Source organism: Accipiter gentilis, chromosome 7 (assembly GCF_929443795.1).
Source record: "Accipiter gentilis chromosome 7, bAccGen1.1, whole genome shotgun sequence".
In the NCBI taxonomy this organism is placed as follows: domain Eukaryota; kingdom Metazoa; phylum Chordata; class Aves; order Accipitriformes; family Accipitridae; genus Astur; species Astur gentilis.
In genome coordinates this window covers 22,635,329-22,654,255 of record NC_064886.1, presented here as the reverse complement: position 1 = coordinate 22,654,255, position 18,927 = coordinate 22,635,329, and the positions used below count along the sequence as shown (strand labels likewise).

At 44.5% G+C, this 18,927-nt stretch overlaps 1 protein-coding gene across 18 annotated transcripts in view; it reads right to left on the bottom strand.

Moving 5' to 3' along the window:
• FBRSL1 (fibrosin like 1) overlaps positions 1–18,927 on the bottom strand; it is a 559,238-nt gene that overhangs the window by 23,531 nt on the left and 516,780 nt on the right. For all 18 annotated transcript variants that reach the window (XM_049804585.1, XM_049804593.1, XM_049804586.1 and 15 more), the window contains 2 exons: positions 4,302–4,698; positions 2,462–2,715 (listed from right to left, as the gene is read on the bottom strand). In XM_049804585.1, coding sequence (XP_049660542.1) covers positions 2,462–2,715; positions 4,302–4,698 — 651 coding nt within the window. The remainder of the gene's footprint in view (positions 1–2,461; positions 2,716–4,301; positions 4,699–18,927) is intronic.

The following is an 18,927-nucleotide window of genomic DNA, read 5'->3' as shown; positions in this document are numbered from 1 at the left end:
AGTTGTAAGTGCTCTGATATCCAATTTCTTTAAGAGACTTAAAGTCAGACTGATAGATTTGCAGCTGGCTCCAGCCCATAGCCCTGTACCACAACTTTGGCCTTTGTCAGGAAAAGAAAAGGCCTGGAGATGTTTGGAAAAGCGGTGTGGCACTTGGAGGAGTGACTGCTTCATAGTCAGGATGGGACTGCCGAGAATTAACCCAGCTTTGTGAGGGGCTCTGGGCAATGCTAGGATCAGAACTAAGTTCTTGTGCCTACCAGTGATGCCTCATCCCACAGGTCTGGCCATGTAACACCACAGCTAGGAGCAGAATGACTGAGCAGCCCTCTGAATGCCCAAACACTACTGCTCTGTGTGCGCACATGAGGTGGGCATGGCAGAAAAAGGCCAATCCTGCTAATGTTGCTAGGTACCCTCATGTTCAGAGGAGAAGACAGAAAGGCCGCTGTTCCCTCTGTGTATCCTACATCAGGGCCAGCCGTGGTGCCCTTGAGTAGAGGACAGCAGCCCACACAAGGGTTGCTCCAAAGTCACTTGTATAACTTGCTTTAGGTTTCAAAGGCAAGAAATGCCACCAGAAGTGCGTTCTTGTTATTCAGAGACCTGAATTTGTACCACCAGTGAATGCAGGCACTCTGCTCCTCTTCTCAGTAACAGCGACAAGCGTGCCAAAGTAAATTTAAAGGAAGAGCACATTTTCCTCCAAAGAAGGGGGAGAAGAACATGACAAAAAGGAGACTTCAAAGGGCCATACACTCTCTGATGGCTTTTCTAAGCTGGTGCTTTTACTGAGAGGACACAGGCACTCGAACAGCACAACAAGGACTATGCTGCTAGCGGCAGTTGAATCCTAGCTCTTCAGGGCTGCTCAGCAATATTGTTTGCTTTTAAGAAACTTTTACGTGAATGACAACAGAAGCTCCTGGCTCTGTAGCGCTCTGTATCGATTTTATGATGTGCCAGTTTGCAGGCATTTCATATAATGCAGACAAGAGGCATTTCACTGTCTGGAGGGTTAGACGCCCAGACCTTTCCCTCCGCTAACTTAGGCTTCTCCTGCTTAAATTGCAGGAGAAATCCTTTTAGTAGGAGCAAGACTGTTACCATTTCCTGGCAAGCTGCTGAATGTGAATAGGTCACTTGATCTTGCACCTCCTGAAGTTAATGGTGAAAACATACTTGCTTTCATTGACTGCAATATCATGCTTTTAGTGAGCGCATTGCTATTTCCTTTTGCAATACTTTCAAAGTCTCCATCACAGTAGTCCTTTGCCTTAAACAGGGGAAGCAATGAATAGGTCTCCCACAGTGCTGCCAACATCTTCCCAACCATGTGGTTGAAATTCTAGATGGTGCCAGGGCCTGTGAAAGCCGGCAGCTTTGGCCTATGTGGTCCTGCTTCTGGCTAGGAACCCACGGCACTTTTGTCTATCATCATTCTGAGAGCTCGCTTTGGATGAATTCACATTTTTCTTTCATTTAAAGAAGCAGCTATAAATAATGGGACATTATTTAGCTCCTGAAAGAAAAAAAGGGGATGCAGGGCCATCAGATTTTTCCACAGCAAATCTGCTCTCTCCTTATTCCTTTAACTGGTTTCATAGGAAACAAGAGGGTGCGTTTTTTGCAAAATGCTTGTCCTGTTTAATCCCTGCTGAGTTAGTTGTGGAGTCAAATGCCAGATCAAAAGGAGGCCCCAGCAAGTGAAAGTTGCAGGGAAGTCTCCAGCTGCCAGGGTCTCTTCCAGAGACAGCTGTAGGCTAATGGATAAGCTATAAACAGGGCATTTAGGGCAGAAGCGACAATAGAATGGGGGCCACGGTGAACAAAGGAAACTTTTTAAAAGGACGCAAAGACAGTGAGGGCTGAACAGCAGTTTGTCAGCTGAGCTGTCTCTGCCTCAGACACAAAGGCCAAGAAGCCACAGGCACACAGAGAGCTTGGGCTGCTGCAGGCAGAGGATCCTGCTCTACTGGCAGGATGTGCTGCTTGTCGAAGGACCAGACAGGGGGAAAGGTGTTCAGTTAGAACATCTTTCTGGGACGATTAGAAACAGTTTTTTAAAGACAGTTCTAAAAGCAGCAGCTTTCATTACAGTGGGGAGGAAGAAGGGGAGAATGGCAAAGTGTACATCAGGCCTTTGTTAATCTAAAAAATGTCTGATGACTGTGGAATGCCACACTGGACAACTCATGCCCTGGAAAGGAGATTTTTTTTTTGGAAAAATTTGTTTCGAAGTGTTCTTATAGGAAGCTAGAGTGTGTCTCTACAATCTCTCATCTGGTAAAGCATGTCCAGGTCTCCTACCTGTTTCATGAGCACTCTCACAGTTCCAGCACACACTGCTTGCCGAGGGGTCTGCGTCACTTTATTTTACCTGCCCCACCAGCCAGCCCATCTCTCAACACCCTCCAGCGCATGCATGGCAGATCAGCCCTGGAAGAAGAAGGGAACCTACCCGCAGGGTGACCTGGTATCACGAGGCTGTTGGTAGGTAACGCTGGTGGAGGTGGCAGCGTGGGTGGGGTGGCAAACATGGCCGGATGGTGCTGGTGTTGGGTCTGCGATCTGAGAGAGAAGTGCGAGGTAGCAAGATTAGAGATGGAGAGGGGCAGAGCCGGGCCGGAGGAATGGTGCGGAGGAATCTGGGGAGAGAGGGGAAGGTGTTTCGGGAGGCTGATGCTTGTTGCACTGCTAGCACTGCTGCTCCGGCTGCAGAGAGAAAAAGATAGGGGGAAGAGCAGGGAGAGAGACAGAGAGAGAACGAGAGAGAGTGTGTTACAATACAAGACTGAAACCATGTAAGAAATACACTACCAGAAGCAACACAGCTATGTAACACTGATCTCCCCAAACTTCTGTTTTTGTTTTTCTTAATCACAGTGGAGAAAGGAACGAATCTTAATGAACTTCTCCAACAGGGCAGGACGGGGCTTGGGCTCTCTGGAGTGACATTTCCTCTGCTGTTTGAGCGAGTTACAATCCTCAGAGCTATCTACGAGATACTGATGAAGGCCACAGCGGTAGATGGATTTTGCACCTTTGTTTAGCCTCTGATGACCTTGCGGTGGCCATGTGCGTCCTTGTGATCATACGATGCAATCACTCTAATTCCTTTTTCTGTTGCTCTGGGCGCGCAGAATTGCATAGCATGAGTGATGTTGGAACCAGGTTGTATCTGCTGTGCATGCTGTGTAGTCATATTCACACAAGCATGCAAATGCGCACCATGTTAATAATTTTTTCTCATAATGATTCTGTATTTTACATCTTCTTCTACTATTATTACTTCACTGCAAGTGATCTAAGTTTTGTTGGGTGAAAGGCACTATCACTGCAGTTATTATTTAGTGTAATTCCCACAATACCAATTATTTGTTGCAATCTAAACCTCTGAGATATCTTGAGTACTTTGAAATATTATTAATCATTTATACTATGGTGGCATTTACAGGGTAAAACCACAACAGAGCTTAAGTACGCAGGATACTATGAAATACACATTGATGACAGCTCTCTGTATTCATATTTTGACCTTTGTGCAGCAAAATATTATGTTTTAAATCCGTTTTCTCATCTTGTTTAAACTAGCCTAGTTCTTCTGGTCTGGGAGGCAAGGCATATTTTCTGTACCAGCAAAAAGACTATACAGGTTCCAGTTGACTGGCTAAACTCTTTTCTTTAGAAACGTTTTATCCATACCATTTTCACCCTTCCTACTTACTGGATGGAGACAATTTAAACAGCGAAGCTAAGCCTCCTGCTAGATCTGAACATGTCAGATTGACGCAGGTTTCTCAGCCTACACGGAAGCCCTGTTCTAAAGCACAGAGCATTTTCTGATATAGATATCCCTCTTTTGATGCTGGTGAACCAAAAAAACTGTGATAATCATGAACAAACCTACTTCAATGGAAGTCTTTCTCAATATGAAACAAGGGAGTTGCTCAAACTCAAACCACCTTAAATTTCTAAGGCAAGAACTAGCCAGCTCAGACAAGACAGTGCAAAACGCCACTTGAAACCGGACCTAAAGGAACTTTACCCCACAGTTACACATGCCTTTCTCCCAGAAAGGGAGCATTTATCACCGTGTTTCAAATGCAGTTATCCACCACTGCTGGAAAATCCAGCCTGTGGAGTCATCACGGAAAGTCCGATATCCAAAACACGGAGCATCTTACACAGACTTCAGTAAGACTGCTCTTGTCTCGCCTCCCAGCAATTTCTATCCCATTTGAAACAAGCTTTAGCCCAGCAGTAGCACAAAGATGACATGAGTATCCCTTCACCCCTACCTGATATTATTGAGTCCGTTGTGGGCCACCTGGTGATGCACTTGGTAATTGAGAGGTGGAGGGATGTGACTCGGAGGCTGGGTCCGAAGCTCAGGTATTAGCTGAGGCTGCGACTGCGGCCGAGGTTGAGGTTGTGACTGTGGCCGAGGCTGCGGCTGAGGCGTGAGCCTTGGTGGTGCTGGTGCTGAAATCACTGGCTCCTTCTTCAACAGTGGGCTCGCTCTGGCGCTTGACGTGGGCGCTGAGGAAGTAGAAGTCACAACGGCAGCTACTGGCTGGGGGCTGGGGATAGGCAGGGCGAAGGGCACGTCGGTGCTCAGTTCCCGGCTCCGCTCTAGCCCAGACACCTTTGGGACATTGGCTGCTTTTGCTTCTGGCTTGTCATTCAAGGTGGGACCTTATGGAGCAATGAGAAAAAGAACAAAGCGCATGCTGAAAGGTCTGCTTTTGTTTCTCTGCTTGGTAGAACGTATGCCTGAGAAAAAACAAGTCATGTTTCAGTTCGTGGGAGCATCGTGGGAGCACTGCTGCTACAAGAGGGATGTGTGTTTGTGTGACTGTCCTTCCGCTGTCCTTGACTGGCCAGTCTACAGTACTTGTTAGCATGTGTGTAAGAGACTTAGCTGTCATTAAATGAATGCGTACTACAAAGAACATGCAGCTTTGTGACTTCTACAGAGTTCCAAGGTTACGTACAGTAGGAGCATGAATGTGTCTCAAGTTACTGCTACAGTATTTCCTGCTCAATGTAAGTTTTAAGGCTGATAATGAACTCATGAACACAAGCCTGATCATTAAGACATTTCAGTTTCTCAACACTCTTTCAAGGTAATCTACATTGTGTTGAGGCTCAACTCCAGCTACAATGCACTGTGACCCAAGCACTAATCATTAATGGTAACCCCACCTGGCTTCTAGGGAGGAGGCTACCAGGGATCTTTGTGTAGCAAAGGATGGGTCAGTTCTGCAGTTCAGCTCCGACATTGCTGTTCCCCAGCCACACACTTGTGTGGAAGAACAGAACAGAGAAAGCTGGAAAAATCCAGTCAGAAGTGCAGTGAGCACCCAAGTGCAGTCCTGCTCACCCTAAGTATGGCACACACCTGTATGCATGGCATGTCAAGACTACCAGGAACGCTGCAACCTTGCAAAATGCACCTACAGTGAGAATTCCATATGGAATTACTCCTTCTAAGTGCCAAGTATTTCCTTTTTTTCCAAATTAAGCTAAACAAAGCAGCCCAAAGGGCTAAAAGGCTGGAAAGGAAAAAGGGAGGAAAGGACACATATTTCAGATCAGGGAGTATCCAAAACGTCAAAGACAACCGAAAGGACCAACATGAACATGATGCACCTCCCACTGTATCTCCCTTTTCGACATCATCTCGACATCCTTTAGTGCACATATACACACAATTACAAGAAAAGCTGTTCATGTGTTACGAGAACTAGTGCTGTCCATGTGTTTCACATGCACACACCCCACCGTGCGCATGCAGCTCTTCTAACTGACTTTTAGGACACATGCTTTTATTATCCACCAGAACGTGTTGGGGGTTGTTTGCGTTTAGCTGGCTTGCAGACATGCAAGAGATGCTACCTACACTCATTAACATGCTCCCAACACCCTCACAAACAAATTCCACCTTTGAAATTTTCCTGTCTCATCAAAGGACTGAGCCAGTTCCTGATGTAGGAGGTGTGGAAATAACACAAAACACACACCGCGAGCTAATTCTGGCGTTTGTGAATGCAGCCTATGCGAGGCCAGAGTCCTCACTGCTGCTGCCTCGACGACTTGAGCACCACCATGCCGGCACTGCGTGAGAGGAGGACAGTGACGAATCACAGCCTGTAGCACACCAGCTCACTTTCTCTACAGAAAATGCCCACATAATGATGGCATCTCCTTCCATGACATAAAAGGCAGTTTCCCACACCGCTTCTGGCTCTGCTTGCACTCCCACCATTGCACCATTTCCTTCATCAATCAATCAATCAATCAATTACTCACTCACTCCATTTATAAAAATTCAGAATGTGAAAAGAAAACAAATGGAAACATATGAACTATATTTATCAGCTGAAGATGTCTGAGGACTTGTGGCCTCAAACCCACAAATAACAGGAACAGAAGCCTTTCCAAACACCAGTGCTTTGGCTGGCAGCAAGTGCGATCAACCCTGTACTTTCCAGCACCTTATATATCTTTACAGGTTTGACACAATGTCTGGAGGTCCTAAATTATTCTCTACAACAAATATAAGGCTAACTCTCATTTCAGTGAATTTCTTGTTCAAATGTGAGTTCAAGCATCATAGGTACCCTGGTTTTGAGATGTAACTAGACTTGGTTCCAATGTTATTTAGAGGGACAAAGAATTTATTTCTAAAATAAAATTCTCATTGCTCTTGTGCACCATTTTTTTTATAATGTCACCTATGTTGTAAATTTTCCTCAGATTTTATTACTAACGATCGAAAAATTGTCATTAACTAGTCAAGCCAGGGGTCCTCACACTGTGCATTTTGGAGGAAGTATATTCACAGCTGTAGATCCCACTGTTTTTCAGGAGCTACCCATAAAAGCAATTGGGTTTCATTCCTGACCATAGGTTTCCTGAGAGCCTATTAGCTCTTTCCATCCAAGAGGCCTCCTCCTACAGAGTTAAACTTCATATTGTGTAATTATAGGCAATGTAGACTAATGGTGTATATTCAAAACACACTGGCACCACAAAAGTTAGTTGAGTAAAAAGTCAATTAGATCCAAAACAAATCAATAAAGTCCCGCATTAAAAGCAGCTGTTTGACCAGTTTTATGTAGAACTATTGATTCCCTGTGGTTTCAGCATTAGCTCTCATTTGCAATTTTCTCAAAGCAAAAGCTCATGCTCCCTTGCTGACTGAATTGACCAGCCAGCCCAGTTGTATTAGTTAGTACTAGGGGTACATGACTAATGTCTGCTGCCAACTTGCAACTCTCAGGTTGGAGTACTGAAATGTTTTTGTGTTTCATTCTTGACAACAATGAAAATACCCACATGCTTTCCCCCCCGCCACAGAAAAGCTACAAGCATGAGCATGAGTATCTTCTCTCCTATAGTCATGTTGAGGAAAAGCAGAAGCACTGAGAAGGGAAACACATGGTGTGAATTCATGGGCGAGTGTGGAGAAGCACGTGAGAGACAGCAAAATCCCCAAGCCTTCTCAGCCACCATACGGGAAGGACAGTGGGCGAATCCTGGTGTTTTGGTGACTTTGTTGTTTCCCCTTCTGATGGCTGCGATGCACTACAAGAGAGAGAAGCTGCGTCATGTGGGTGACTTGAGGGTGAACTGCAATGGGTGAAGGGAACCACACATGAAAAAAGGCAGGACAAACCATGGAAAGAAACGATAGGAAGACAGCGATGCTAGGCACTGGGACCTGCCTGAAGTTTGAAAGTCAAACCTTCTGAAAAGGAAACTTTTCTCACATCTAGGTGTTTCACTTAAGTCTCTGGTGAAATAAGATTTGGAAAAAATGGAAAGCAGATGCCCACATGGAAATACATCTCATCCATATGTCTCACTACTCTAGAAAACACAAAAGGCACTTCTAAGCGAAGACTTAAGATCCTTCACTTCAAGCTAACTCCATGGAGTGCCATCCCATGACTTACTCGCACTCTGGCATTGAAGAACATACACATGTCCCGGTTTCTTTCTTTCCTTTCACACTCTTCTACCAACACTTACTTCTACCTGGTTCAGTGCCTGTTTCTAATACCCAGTCACTAGCTAACCATACTCTAGAGGTCTCCAGAAACCTGACAATTTTGAGGCAATTTTCCCCATACAACCAAAGAAACAATGAATTTTGAAGGCTGTAATTACCTGGTTTCTTAGGTACTTAACGAGATCCTTATCACGATACCCATCACAAAAATCTCCAGTTCAAGACTTTCCTCTCCATTCATATGAAAGTCTCTGAGTGACCTTCCCTGAAATCCCTCAGAAAGTTAATTTTAATGATTTTAAGGAGAGATGTTGCCCATTCTGATCAGGATCTCAAACTCTGCAGTTTCTCCGTAGGACGCTCGAATATCCCTCCTAAGAGAACTACGCTCTTGTGTGCCCAAGTTCCTTTCAATCGACCAGGCTGACTGCTGGTCACATACAGAAATATCCCAAGGAAAGAAACTGACTATTCCCTTTTGTGCAAGCTGGGTCAGGTTTCATTGGGATCTTTTCAGAAATTTCCATACTTTGGCTCCTCATCTAGCCCTTCTGAGCAGATGGACCCACAGAGCCGAGCGCAACTGCCCCAACAAAAGCACAGACCCACCAGACCACACCGTAACGTTCTAGAGGCAAAAATGTGTTTATTTTTACCAAGTCCTAGAGTAATTTTCATGCTTAATGATAACAGGCTGAGCCAATTTGCCTAAGACTTGACAGTCAGCTCCAATAATTCAACCTTAATTAAACCTGAACGCATGTCAGTTCAGCTCGTCCCTTCACAGGAAATCTGACACTTGCAATGATTCATGTTTCAGCCATACTATGGGAAGGCTGGATCACATCTGCCATTCTCCACCATGCAGAGTGCTACCCCTTTTCAGCATGCCAACTTTGTTTATTTTCTAACCAAACACTTTGGACTTCTTCCATTGAGAGGTTTTCTTAAATGAACGGACAGTGAAACATGTCTTGATCTCAAGGGGATGAATGATGACTGAATGCGAGAGACAGGGAAGAAAGGGCTGAAACTGCTATAACAAGAAAAATAACAATTTGGGATTAGTAATTCTTGCCTCCTTGATCAACTAATTTGTCATTTGGAGTGTTGCAAAATTTTAACCTCCCTGTGTTTTGGGCTACGTGCCATTCGAATTTAACCTGGTAAAGATGAAAACTTTTAACAACTTTTAAGAGAACAGAGAGCTTTAGCTACTGCTGCTGTAAATCTGTAGAAACAAGAGTTGAAGTTTAAGGGAAACCCCCAAGTCAACTACAGCTGCATTTGCTGCAAAAAGTGTGTTTCAGAAGGAGTTACCTGAACCTGAAAGACCGTCAGCATGGATCCAATATGAAAACTTCAGTGAATTCAAAATCTGTGACTGGAATAAACACGCTCTGCCCATCCCCATGGCTGCACAGGGTGACATGCTTGCCAGTGTGTAACTACACAGCATTGCAGGCTAAATACAATACAGAAAGTCCCAGACACAAATTAAACCTTTCTGTTACAGGAATTTGCTTTCAAGCTGATTAAGAGTAGCTCAAGTGCAAGGGATTAAACATGTAAAGGCTGCTTTGAGAACTCCAATAAGCAGTTACTGTGTTATACAAACAGTACTTAGGGCAACAGCAGTTCCAGCCCTGCCTCTTGCTCTTTGCAGGCTGCTGGTTGCTGCTGAAAGGGGACTGTCAACACACGTACAATGTGATTGGAAATAATCTAATCTTACTTGCACGCCTTTCCTTTGTCTCTTAAAAAAAAGAAAAGTGGAGTCATTCAGACATCTTTCTGCAGTCTCCCTCGTTGTATTCAAACAGCAAGGGTGATGGGGTGATGTGAGAAAGGAATTCCTTTCCTACATCCATCAATGACATCTTTGCCAATGGCAATTTCCCAAGAAATACAACCACCACCATCTGCAGCCTTTCTATCCACCCTGTACATATCCTTGAAAACAGACATAGGCCAGGCTGGCTATGATGAACCCTGCACCATATTACAATTCCAGCAAGAAATGCTGCAAAAGCATCACCACAGGAATTACAGGGACATATGTGGCAAGAAGCTGAGTATTTCAGAGTTGGTTGATGAGTCCCAGAGACGAGTTTTGAACAATCAGCATGGGCAACGAGTACAGAGGAGCATGATTTTACAGCAGTAGGTCAAACCAAAGAAATAACTAAAGAAGCATATTCAATGAACTTCAGTAAACCTTTTTTTTTTTTTCTTTTTTTTTTTTTTTTTTTTAATTGAGCTTTTAGAGTGCTGCATAATGTACTGTGGACATGCAACATATATAAGCACAAGAGAGAATAAAGCATTTTGCATTGGCAATGATAGCACTGACACTGGTAGAGTGCTTACAAGTGAAAATCAATATTTAAGTGCTAATTCTTTATCCCTAGCTGGCCTTTGCTTTTATATAGATGGCTTTTTCACAGCATTTTAGGAGGGTAGCGCTATTTAAGATATCAGATGATTAGCTTGGTTTGCGAAGGTAAGGCGAGCAGAGCTGCAACACAGAAGCTGCCCAACATATGGGACACCAAGTTCCTCCACCTATTTTAATGCAAATCAGCTTAAGATAAAGACAGACTCGGGACTTGCCAGTAAAACCACTGTCTGCAAGACTCTGTGGCGTGTAACGTGAACCTTTTTTTTAACATCATTGTGAAGCAAAGGCCAAATTTCCATTGTGACAGCAGTGTACTGCATACATTAGGTTGCATCAAAAAACGCTCTCCTGCTACACGGGCTCCTCAGAACATCATAGGCCTCTGCTGGATTTTCCACAGATAACTGCAGTGTTTCCTCACAGAGGAAAGTAAGCTGAGCGTAAGCACAAACCCTCACGCCTGGCTCCGAAGCCGCGGCGTCGAGCGCAGCTGCCTGCGCGCAGGGCAGCGGGTCTTTGTTCGCGGCGCCGCTCCCCCAGCCCGTCCCCGCGACTGAGAGCCGCCGCAGCTTTCAGTGGGAAGCTCCTTCCGCAACCCGGTCTGGATTCGGCCCCTATCACTCAGTTCATTTGTACAGGGCTGTCTGTCAAGTCGAATCGTCTTGCCGCAATCTGAAACACCCTCCGAACAGCTGCCACTATCAATTACTCTCCCAGACAGCCTTGACTATCAGGAAGAGAACTGGAGCGAGCACTTGCCAGTTTTAATAAACTGTGTTGCCCAAGTCATTTAACCTGCTAGATTGCTGTATGCTGGGGCTGTAACAAGCCTTCAGCTTTTCAACCTAGAAGAAAGCAACAGTGGCAAAAAGCTGTCAGCTTGGTCCTCAGAATTAACTTCCAAGGGTGTCTTTTCCCCACTCTCCTTTCTGAAGAACCCAAGTTTAAAAGTAAAGTATCTTCAAGTCATTTTCATAATGTCATGACAAGGAAAGCATCTCACATTTTTAACACAAAGCCAGCAACTCCCGAGAGTGAAGCGTTGACATGCTCTGCGATTTTCGTGTTAGGAGCACACCTGAGCAGAGAGCGCTCCTCTCTCCTCTTACACCTGCACGGACATGTCCCGTGGGCACTCCCCAGCACCAGCTCTGCCCATGTCTCGCTTACCACCACTCCAGCAACGCTGATGCAGCTGGGGGCTTTAGGATGCCCTGACCACCTGCAGGGCTCTGCACCCACCACTCTATCCCGGTTCCTTACACTCTCATTATGGTTACAGTTTTTCACCCAATTGAAAACTCGAACATGGCAAATTTACATTTACTCCGGTAATTTCAGGACCTGTAGGAGAGATTTCCTAAAGAAACATTTATTTAAAAATAAAACACTTCCATCCAGATCAGTGTTTTCAGTTTGTAGCTCACATACATACCAAGATGTCCGTGACTGTTAATCAAAAAGAAAAGGTCTATTGTCATTAGGATTAATTTGCCATATAGGAATCTGCACTTCCACTAGAAAGCTTACTGGACTCTGCAAATCAAAAAGAAGATTCAAAACCACTATGCTAAATGTCTTCCTTAGCCAGCTACATAGATAAGAGCCTTTGTTGTGAAAGCTTGCAGCACAGAAAGATTTCAGCCCCTCCCCTAGAAACTGAGAGCAACAGCATTAAGACCTATGGACTCGACGCTGATTTGCTGCTTTATGGTTCTTTAATGGGATGTTTTATTCCTAGAGATTTGGGAGCTTTCCATGCTCTATCCAGGGCTGTTAGCTGTAAGCATGCATGATGACACTCCAAAGCTGCAGGAGCTGAATGAAAATGGGTGCCAAACACAAGGATTGGGGCCAGAGCATAAAGAAGAAGGATCACCATTCAAATCCCCCAAAGTAAGTCACACTGCATTTTCCTAGCAATGCTGCTTCTGGCAACATTTCAATGCAAAGCTGAAACTGGATTTGCAGCTAAAGCACCTACTGTGGATGCTGGCGTTGTAATGAGATTGAAAGTTTCATCCAGGCTTTTAATCTAGGGCTATAATGGTGGATCAAACGCTGCAGGGTTAAATCTCTTCAGCGCTGCTCCTAAGCAGATGCTGGACGCCTAAAAACCTGTGACGTAGAAGCCACTCTATTGCCCTGGCCACAAAACATTACTAAAGCTTCTTGTAGTTACTAAAGGTTTGTTTCTCTTGTTTTGTTCTGGTTTTTTAATGTGTGATGCCATATTGTACACCTAATCTGAGTGACAGACAAGCAACAAGGTAAATAAGCTATCAGAAAGACACCCCGCTCAACAAGCAAGCAAGCAAGCACAAATACTCAGCTCCAGAGGTAAGCTTTTAAACAGACAAAACTGCTATAGACCAGGGAATCTTATGATTTTAACTAATCAAACAAGGGCAAATAATAAGCCATCAACTACTACATTACAGGAGAAAATGTACTACTTTTGCTGTTTGAAATCCGTATTGATTCCTATCTAGCCTGCAAGTGAGTTATTAATCACTCCAATTAAATCATGAACACAGGTCTTTACACTGAAATTGAACCCCCACCAATAGATCGATAACTCAAACCTCCAAGAGCAATTACTGCTCAGCATAATAGAGCAGCTTGTTACAGAGAGCTCCATGCGGACCACAATTCTCTCTGTCGTATCTTTCACAGGCAGTGCAAACAAACTGGGGAAAAAAAATGATTTTATAACTATTATTTTCAAAATAAACAGACATCTGCTTAGAGTTACCTAATCTCTCTCACATCACAGAGGCAGATCTGCCAAGGTCACACTGGAGACATGATTACATTTTTTCACAATTTGTTATTCTACCAAAGCCCTGATAAGACTGAACTATTGAAGTTCACACTCTGGTTTAATTTCAAGAGGTTAAATGCCAAATCCTTTTCTTATTGCTACAAGGAAGGGATCTGCCAGGCTGCATAATACCCTGTGTGGGCTAAGACAACAATTTTGTTTCATCTGCACAGTCTTATGAAGGTTTTGATTTTTATTTTTTTTTTTAATGACATCAGAGAAGTCCAAACTCCAAAGAATCATTTAAAGTAAAATCAGAAAGTGAGACTGTTACGGAGAGTGCGAATGACCTTTCAGACCTTCCAGCCTGGAGAAGTTAAGTCAACGGCTGGCTGAGAAAGCACACTTACTAACCAAAACCAGAAAAAGGCAAGAAAGAACATTCTCAAACACCAGATCATCTCTGCTGGGAACAGGAGATGATTACCCCAACCAGCCAAGCGTACGCAGGGCCACAGAAATTCCCATCTCTGCCTTGGAAGACAACTGATGCTTGTCCTGATGCAAGGAAAAGAGGAATCATCCGTGCTCAGGCTCTTGGAGTGCCGCCGTGTCGGCCGTGCCGCTTAGCTCCCATGTCCTCTCCAGGTGAGAGCTGTATTTCTGCACACATCCTTGCTTCTGATCGGCTGGCCCCTTCAAGCAGGCCCCTGAGCGCCATCCATCATCCTTCATTAGGGAAGCTATTGGCAGCCAATTAAGTGGTGATGGACCCACACCACAAAGCTAATCAAGATGAGTTCATACTGTGTCCTTCAGCCTGCAGGCACTGGCTCCTGTCTACGATGGGTGTCACATTACTGCTTCTTCCCCTTGCTGGCTCACTGTTGGATATGTCGAAACGGCCTTGGCCAAGGCTCAGCATACGCACGGAAAAATGACACCAAATCAGGCAATGCAAGAAAACAAGCAGGCAGAGGGGCAGCGCTACTGCTGGGATCTCACCATGGCTTTCCACTGCCAGCCACACAAGTAGCTTTTATAAAAGGGAGGGAGGGAGAATATCTACTCCCCACTGCAGCAAAGGCAGAAAGAGCCCAGACAACAGTTTTCTTCCTCCCTAAAGGTCAGAGACTGTAACTGGAGTTAGAAAGATCAAATCGTGTTGTGATCTCTTGTTTGGAACGTGGTATCTGCTATTCATGAGAACTACATTAGCTCAAAATCCAACATCCTACACACATCTCCCGAAAGAGGGCTCATCTCTGGTCTGTAGATGACCACATGCGTCAAATTCTGTGCTCCTGGTTGGCTTTCCAAACATTTTTACTGGAAACACAAAGGCACACAACAGAGCCTTTAACATCTCCCCCCTTCCCCCCATCCAAATTTGACCCCCAGATAGATGCATATGGATTCAAAGTGGCTTTTCAGGGCAGAGGAGAACCCTATATAAACCCAAAATTTAAAGGCAAAGAATCCTCTTTCATTTTCACCCCTTCCTGAGTCTATAGATAAGTATACAAAGAATCATGACTCTCCACTTAAATCAATGAGTGAGCATTACTTAGAGCAGAGAATTGCTCGTAACAGTGTGTGGGATCCCCTTTCCCCAGAACTCAAAGGCTGAGCTCCACACGTTCTGTTAGGCTCCTAACTGACACCATGCAAACCCACTGAGATTCAATGTAGAACAGCAAGGGGATCCAGATTTGCCTGAAACCAGCTGTGATGGACCTGGCCTCCTCAGTTCCAAGCATAAAGCAAGAAAAGCTGTTGGACTTCAGCTAACATCAGCAGGCGCAAAGAGCGTTTCAGCTGAAGGCTACTGCAGGTTCTGCTAGAGGCAGATCCTGTTTCATGGAAATATGGTGGCATCAAGCTGGCTGTGCAGCCCAAGAAGCCAGCGAACATCTCCTACAGGACTAGGTGACAGGGATGTGCAGGAAACACGACTGCAGAGTGAACTTGTGGCTCGGGTGCAGAGGGCTAAAGATGGCGTGGAAGGAAACTCACCTGTAGAGCTGTGCTAAAGCTAAGGAGCCACAAAACCTGTCCATTCCCCACATGCTTTGTGCCTACCAGACCCACTGTTTCAGCACATCGTACTTTGTATAGGAGGCTCTGTGCTGAACTCTGCCATTTACATTTTCAGGGATAACAAAGACAGCAGTAATACTTTCTAATGGATTTAAATCTGCAGTGCTCTTTGCTAGATGTCAGAAAACTGCAGAAAAAGACCTACTGTGCCTGTGCGCAATCAGTATTTGACGTGCTTTTCTGGCCCAGGAGAGTCAGAACTGAAAGATACTAAAGGCTGGCAAACAGAACTGTTTAGAAACCATCTCAGTAACTTCCATACCTGATGTTATGGCTGGAGTTATGAGAATGGAAAGTTCTGCTGCAAGGTGACTTAGTCTCTGCTAAACGGGAACTGAAAGGAGTGACTGACCATGCACAAATTAGCAAAATCCTGCCTTATTTATTTGTTAAGTCCAGCCCTCACAGTTCAGTAACTGCTGTCACATTAGTGCTAATATGCTTATAATTTGGGAAAACAATGCTTGAGATTGAGTGCTTGTCAAATGGGTCCAGTGCTTTCCAACCAGCAGCTCCCCATACCCTTCAGCCGCCCCACTGCCCTCTCTCCCCATTCCCAGGCACAAGGAAGCACCTTCCGGGCAGATCCCTCCCTTCGATTTATTAGCAGCACATTACTACTCTAAACCAACAAGCTTAGCTGTTATTAAATTGCCTCCATTTTGCTGGGAGTTACACAGTAGCACCTCTTTCCATTAACTTTGTTGAGAATCTAGGGTCAAGATGAAGAACTGGAAGAATTTTCCTGCAAGCTCGGGAGCAGTGAGGTCTCCCACTTCACTGCTATCTGCATGGTCAAAATCCAGCTCTAGAGCTGCTGGAATGGCATCTTAAGAAAAAATGAAATATTGAAATTAACAGACTGAATACATTCAACAACATTTCAAGTTTCATCATGGATAATTAAAATATTTAAGGGACAAGCTGCAAGTTGTTAATCAGGGAACATTTACTTGAATGGTGTGTGCCCTTTGGATTTGGTCCCTATGGCAACCAAATACTCACTCCAAAAGGATGCGCTGGAAGAAGCATGTCAGGACCTGCCTCAACGTTTTAATTCACAGAGTGAGCAATGAATAAATACAGCTACTGACAAGCACAGCACAGGCAAAAAAAGGTTTGTAAACAGCGTTAGGAAGCCACAGATGGCCCTTTGCTTTTTAAGATTGAAAAAGTCCACTCCTCCTTTAAGTGCACCCACTGTAACGGTCAAGAAAACTGGACTGTATTGCACACGGGGTGTTGAATCACATGTATTAGCTACTGATAATAAAAGTTTTACAATAGAGGAGCTTTTCTTCAGTTTCTAACTTCTCAATCCTTGAGAAATTGTGCTTGTGTTTCCACTCCCCATATTGGAAGTTGTTGTATCAAAATCTTCAGAAAAATCTTTTCCACCTCACCTGGCTCAACAGGAGACAAACTTTGAGAATGCAATAGCATGTAAAGGACAGCATCGCAGCATGCTCAAGAAGGAAAATATGAGGGATGATTAGCTTTTCCTTCAAAACAGGAAAAGTGGCTTGGTCGGCAGTAAGAAAAAGAAAAGAGTACTTCACTGCACCACAGAAGGCAAACTGCTTCAGCATGATCTCAGAATGTGTGAAATGCAGCTGTAAAGCTCCTTACAGCTTTCTCCTTTGATGAAGTGTGAATTCTTCAATGGGCAGTAGAAATTTTGGAAATCCTTTGGTGCCGGAAATGCTTGAGGATAATGTAAGATCTGGCATCTAGTAAGATCTAACAGAGGAACATTGTGTGGTGCATTGCAATGGAATCACACCCTATTAATGAAAAGGTACTCTTGAATCTCTTCTTGCATGAGGGTTTATGGCTGTGGAAAGAAATCTCACAAGGCTAGAGGGTGCTGGATGGTGCAAGGCTGCACGGGCTGCTGCAATGCCAGCCTGAATGTGCTAAAAGCCTGAAACAGTAACTCAAGACTATAAACCCAAATGCTTGCTCTTCACTCCTCTTCCTGCTGACTCCTTAAGAGTCCCTTTACATCCATGGTGGTGGCCTTGCAATGACTGTTAGGCATAAGCACAACAATTTCTACAAGGCTGCTGGATGGAAGCAGTACCTTAAGCTGCAGGTTGTCAAGGCCACGGAAGACACCTGTGATTCCAACATGCGTGAGGACTATTGACTCTAGCGAGGGAGAGTCATTCCGTAGAGCACTCACTGCCCTACTAACTGATGTATTTGGCTTTCTTGGTGATGGGATTTGCCGGGAGCCTCAGCAGCACACGGCTCTGTCCTCTCCCACCTCCCAGGCAGAGCTGCAACTCTCACAATCCCCCCGTTACCCTCTGAGCTGGAACTGGGCAGCCACTGCCACAGTGCTGTCTTAGGTACCAAACAAGTACAGACTCGGACATCTGTAAGTATAATCGCAGGAATTACTTCATACAAAGCTGCTGCACATTTCTATTTCAGTATTGGGTGAAAGAAAGAGACAAGTATCTGGGCTTAGCCTGCAGATACTTTTCCAAGGCAGTAATTGCTGCATAATTCATATTCTTGTTTTCACATGTTTGCCATGTGTACCAACAATCCTATTGAATTCACTGTAAGTTTTTCCTTCAAGTCCTCTCCATGTCACAGTTTTTCCAAACAGCAGAAACACAAACAAGCAGAAGCCCAGCGCTAAGCACCAACTTGAGTTTGGCAAATTCCTGTAATCCCAGATTCTTGCACATTAGGAGGGGAAAGTGGGGTACAAGCGAATTCTTGAGAGTTTCCACTCCACATTAGCACAGCAGACAACATCTTTCACTCATTGTAACAGTATTTCCCTGCAAGCAGTTCTCTGTGAAGCCAGAATTGAGCCTTTGTATCTCTACTCAAAGCCACCTGCTCCCCATCAACTACAGATCACCCAGGCTGGAGAAGTGCTGCCCTCTACATGAGGCAAGGATCATAAATAGTAAGTATTTGTGACTGATAGGAAATCTCAGCACAGTTAGAAGCAATTTATAGCTTCCGCACCAAAGAGGCTCACAAAGAAGTGGTAGCGATGATGCAGGTCCTCAACTCAGCCTTTCAGCAATGGTTTGAGGCACCTTTGGTCATATTAAACTAACTGGAGATTACCTACTAGATCCTTGCAGGGAAGAGATTCCTTTTTTTAAGAAATGCATTTGTTCTAATGGACCCCAAATGGTTAATCAATCCAATGACTACAAATGAAATGCCTCAACTCTCAATGGGCAGAATCCAAGTTCTGGTGCCACTGGCTTTGTTTTTGAGGACACAATATGGTTTTGTTTTTGAGGACAACACTCCAAACTGCCAGCGGTTAGTTTCAGGGAACCACCTCCTCCCATATTAACATATTCATTTGCAAAATCTATCACATATGTTGCGTGCAAACTGGCTGAGAGTTTGATTCAGCTCTGACAGCATGAGAGCCTCTAGCCCAAATATCTGAAACTAATAAAATCCACACCATCCTCCCGATTCCTCACGCTAACAGTGAATTGACCTATATTTACTTTGCACTATCAGTAGTGGGGAACCTACACAGATAAATAACCACAATGACAGACAAAATGGAAGGGGCATCAGTTTCTAACATCTCTCCATTTTAGCTTCTTCCTCCCTTGGCCTGAAGTAAGGATACTAATCCTAAGTCTAGTA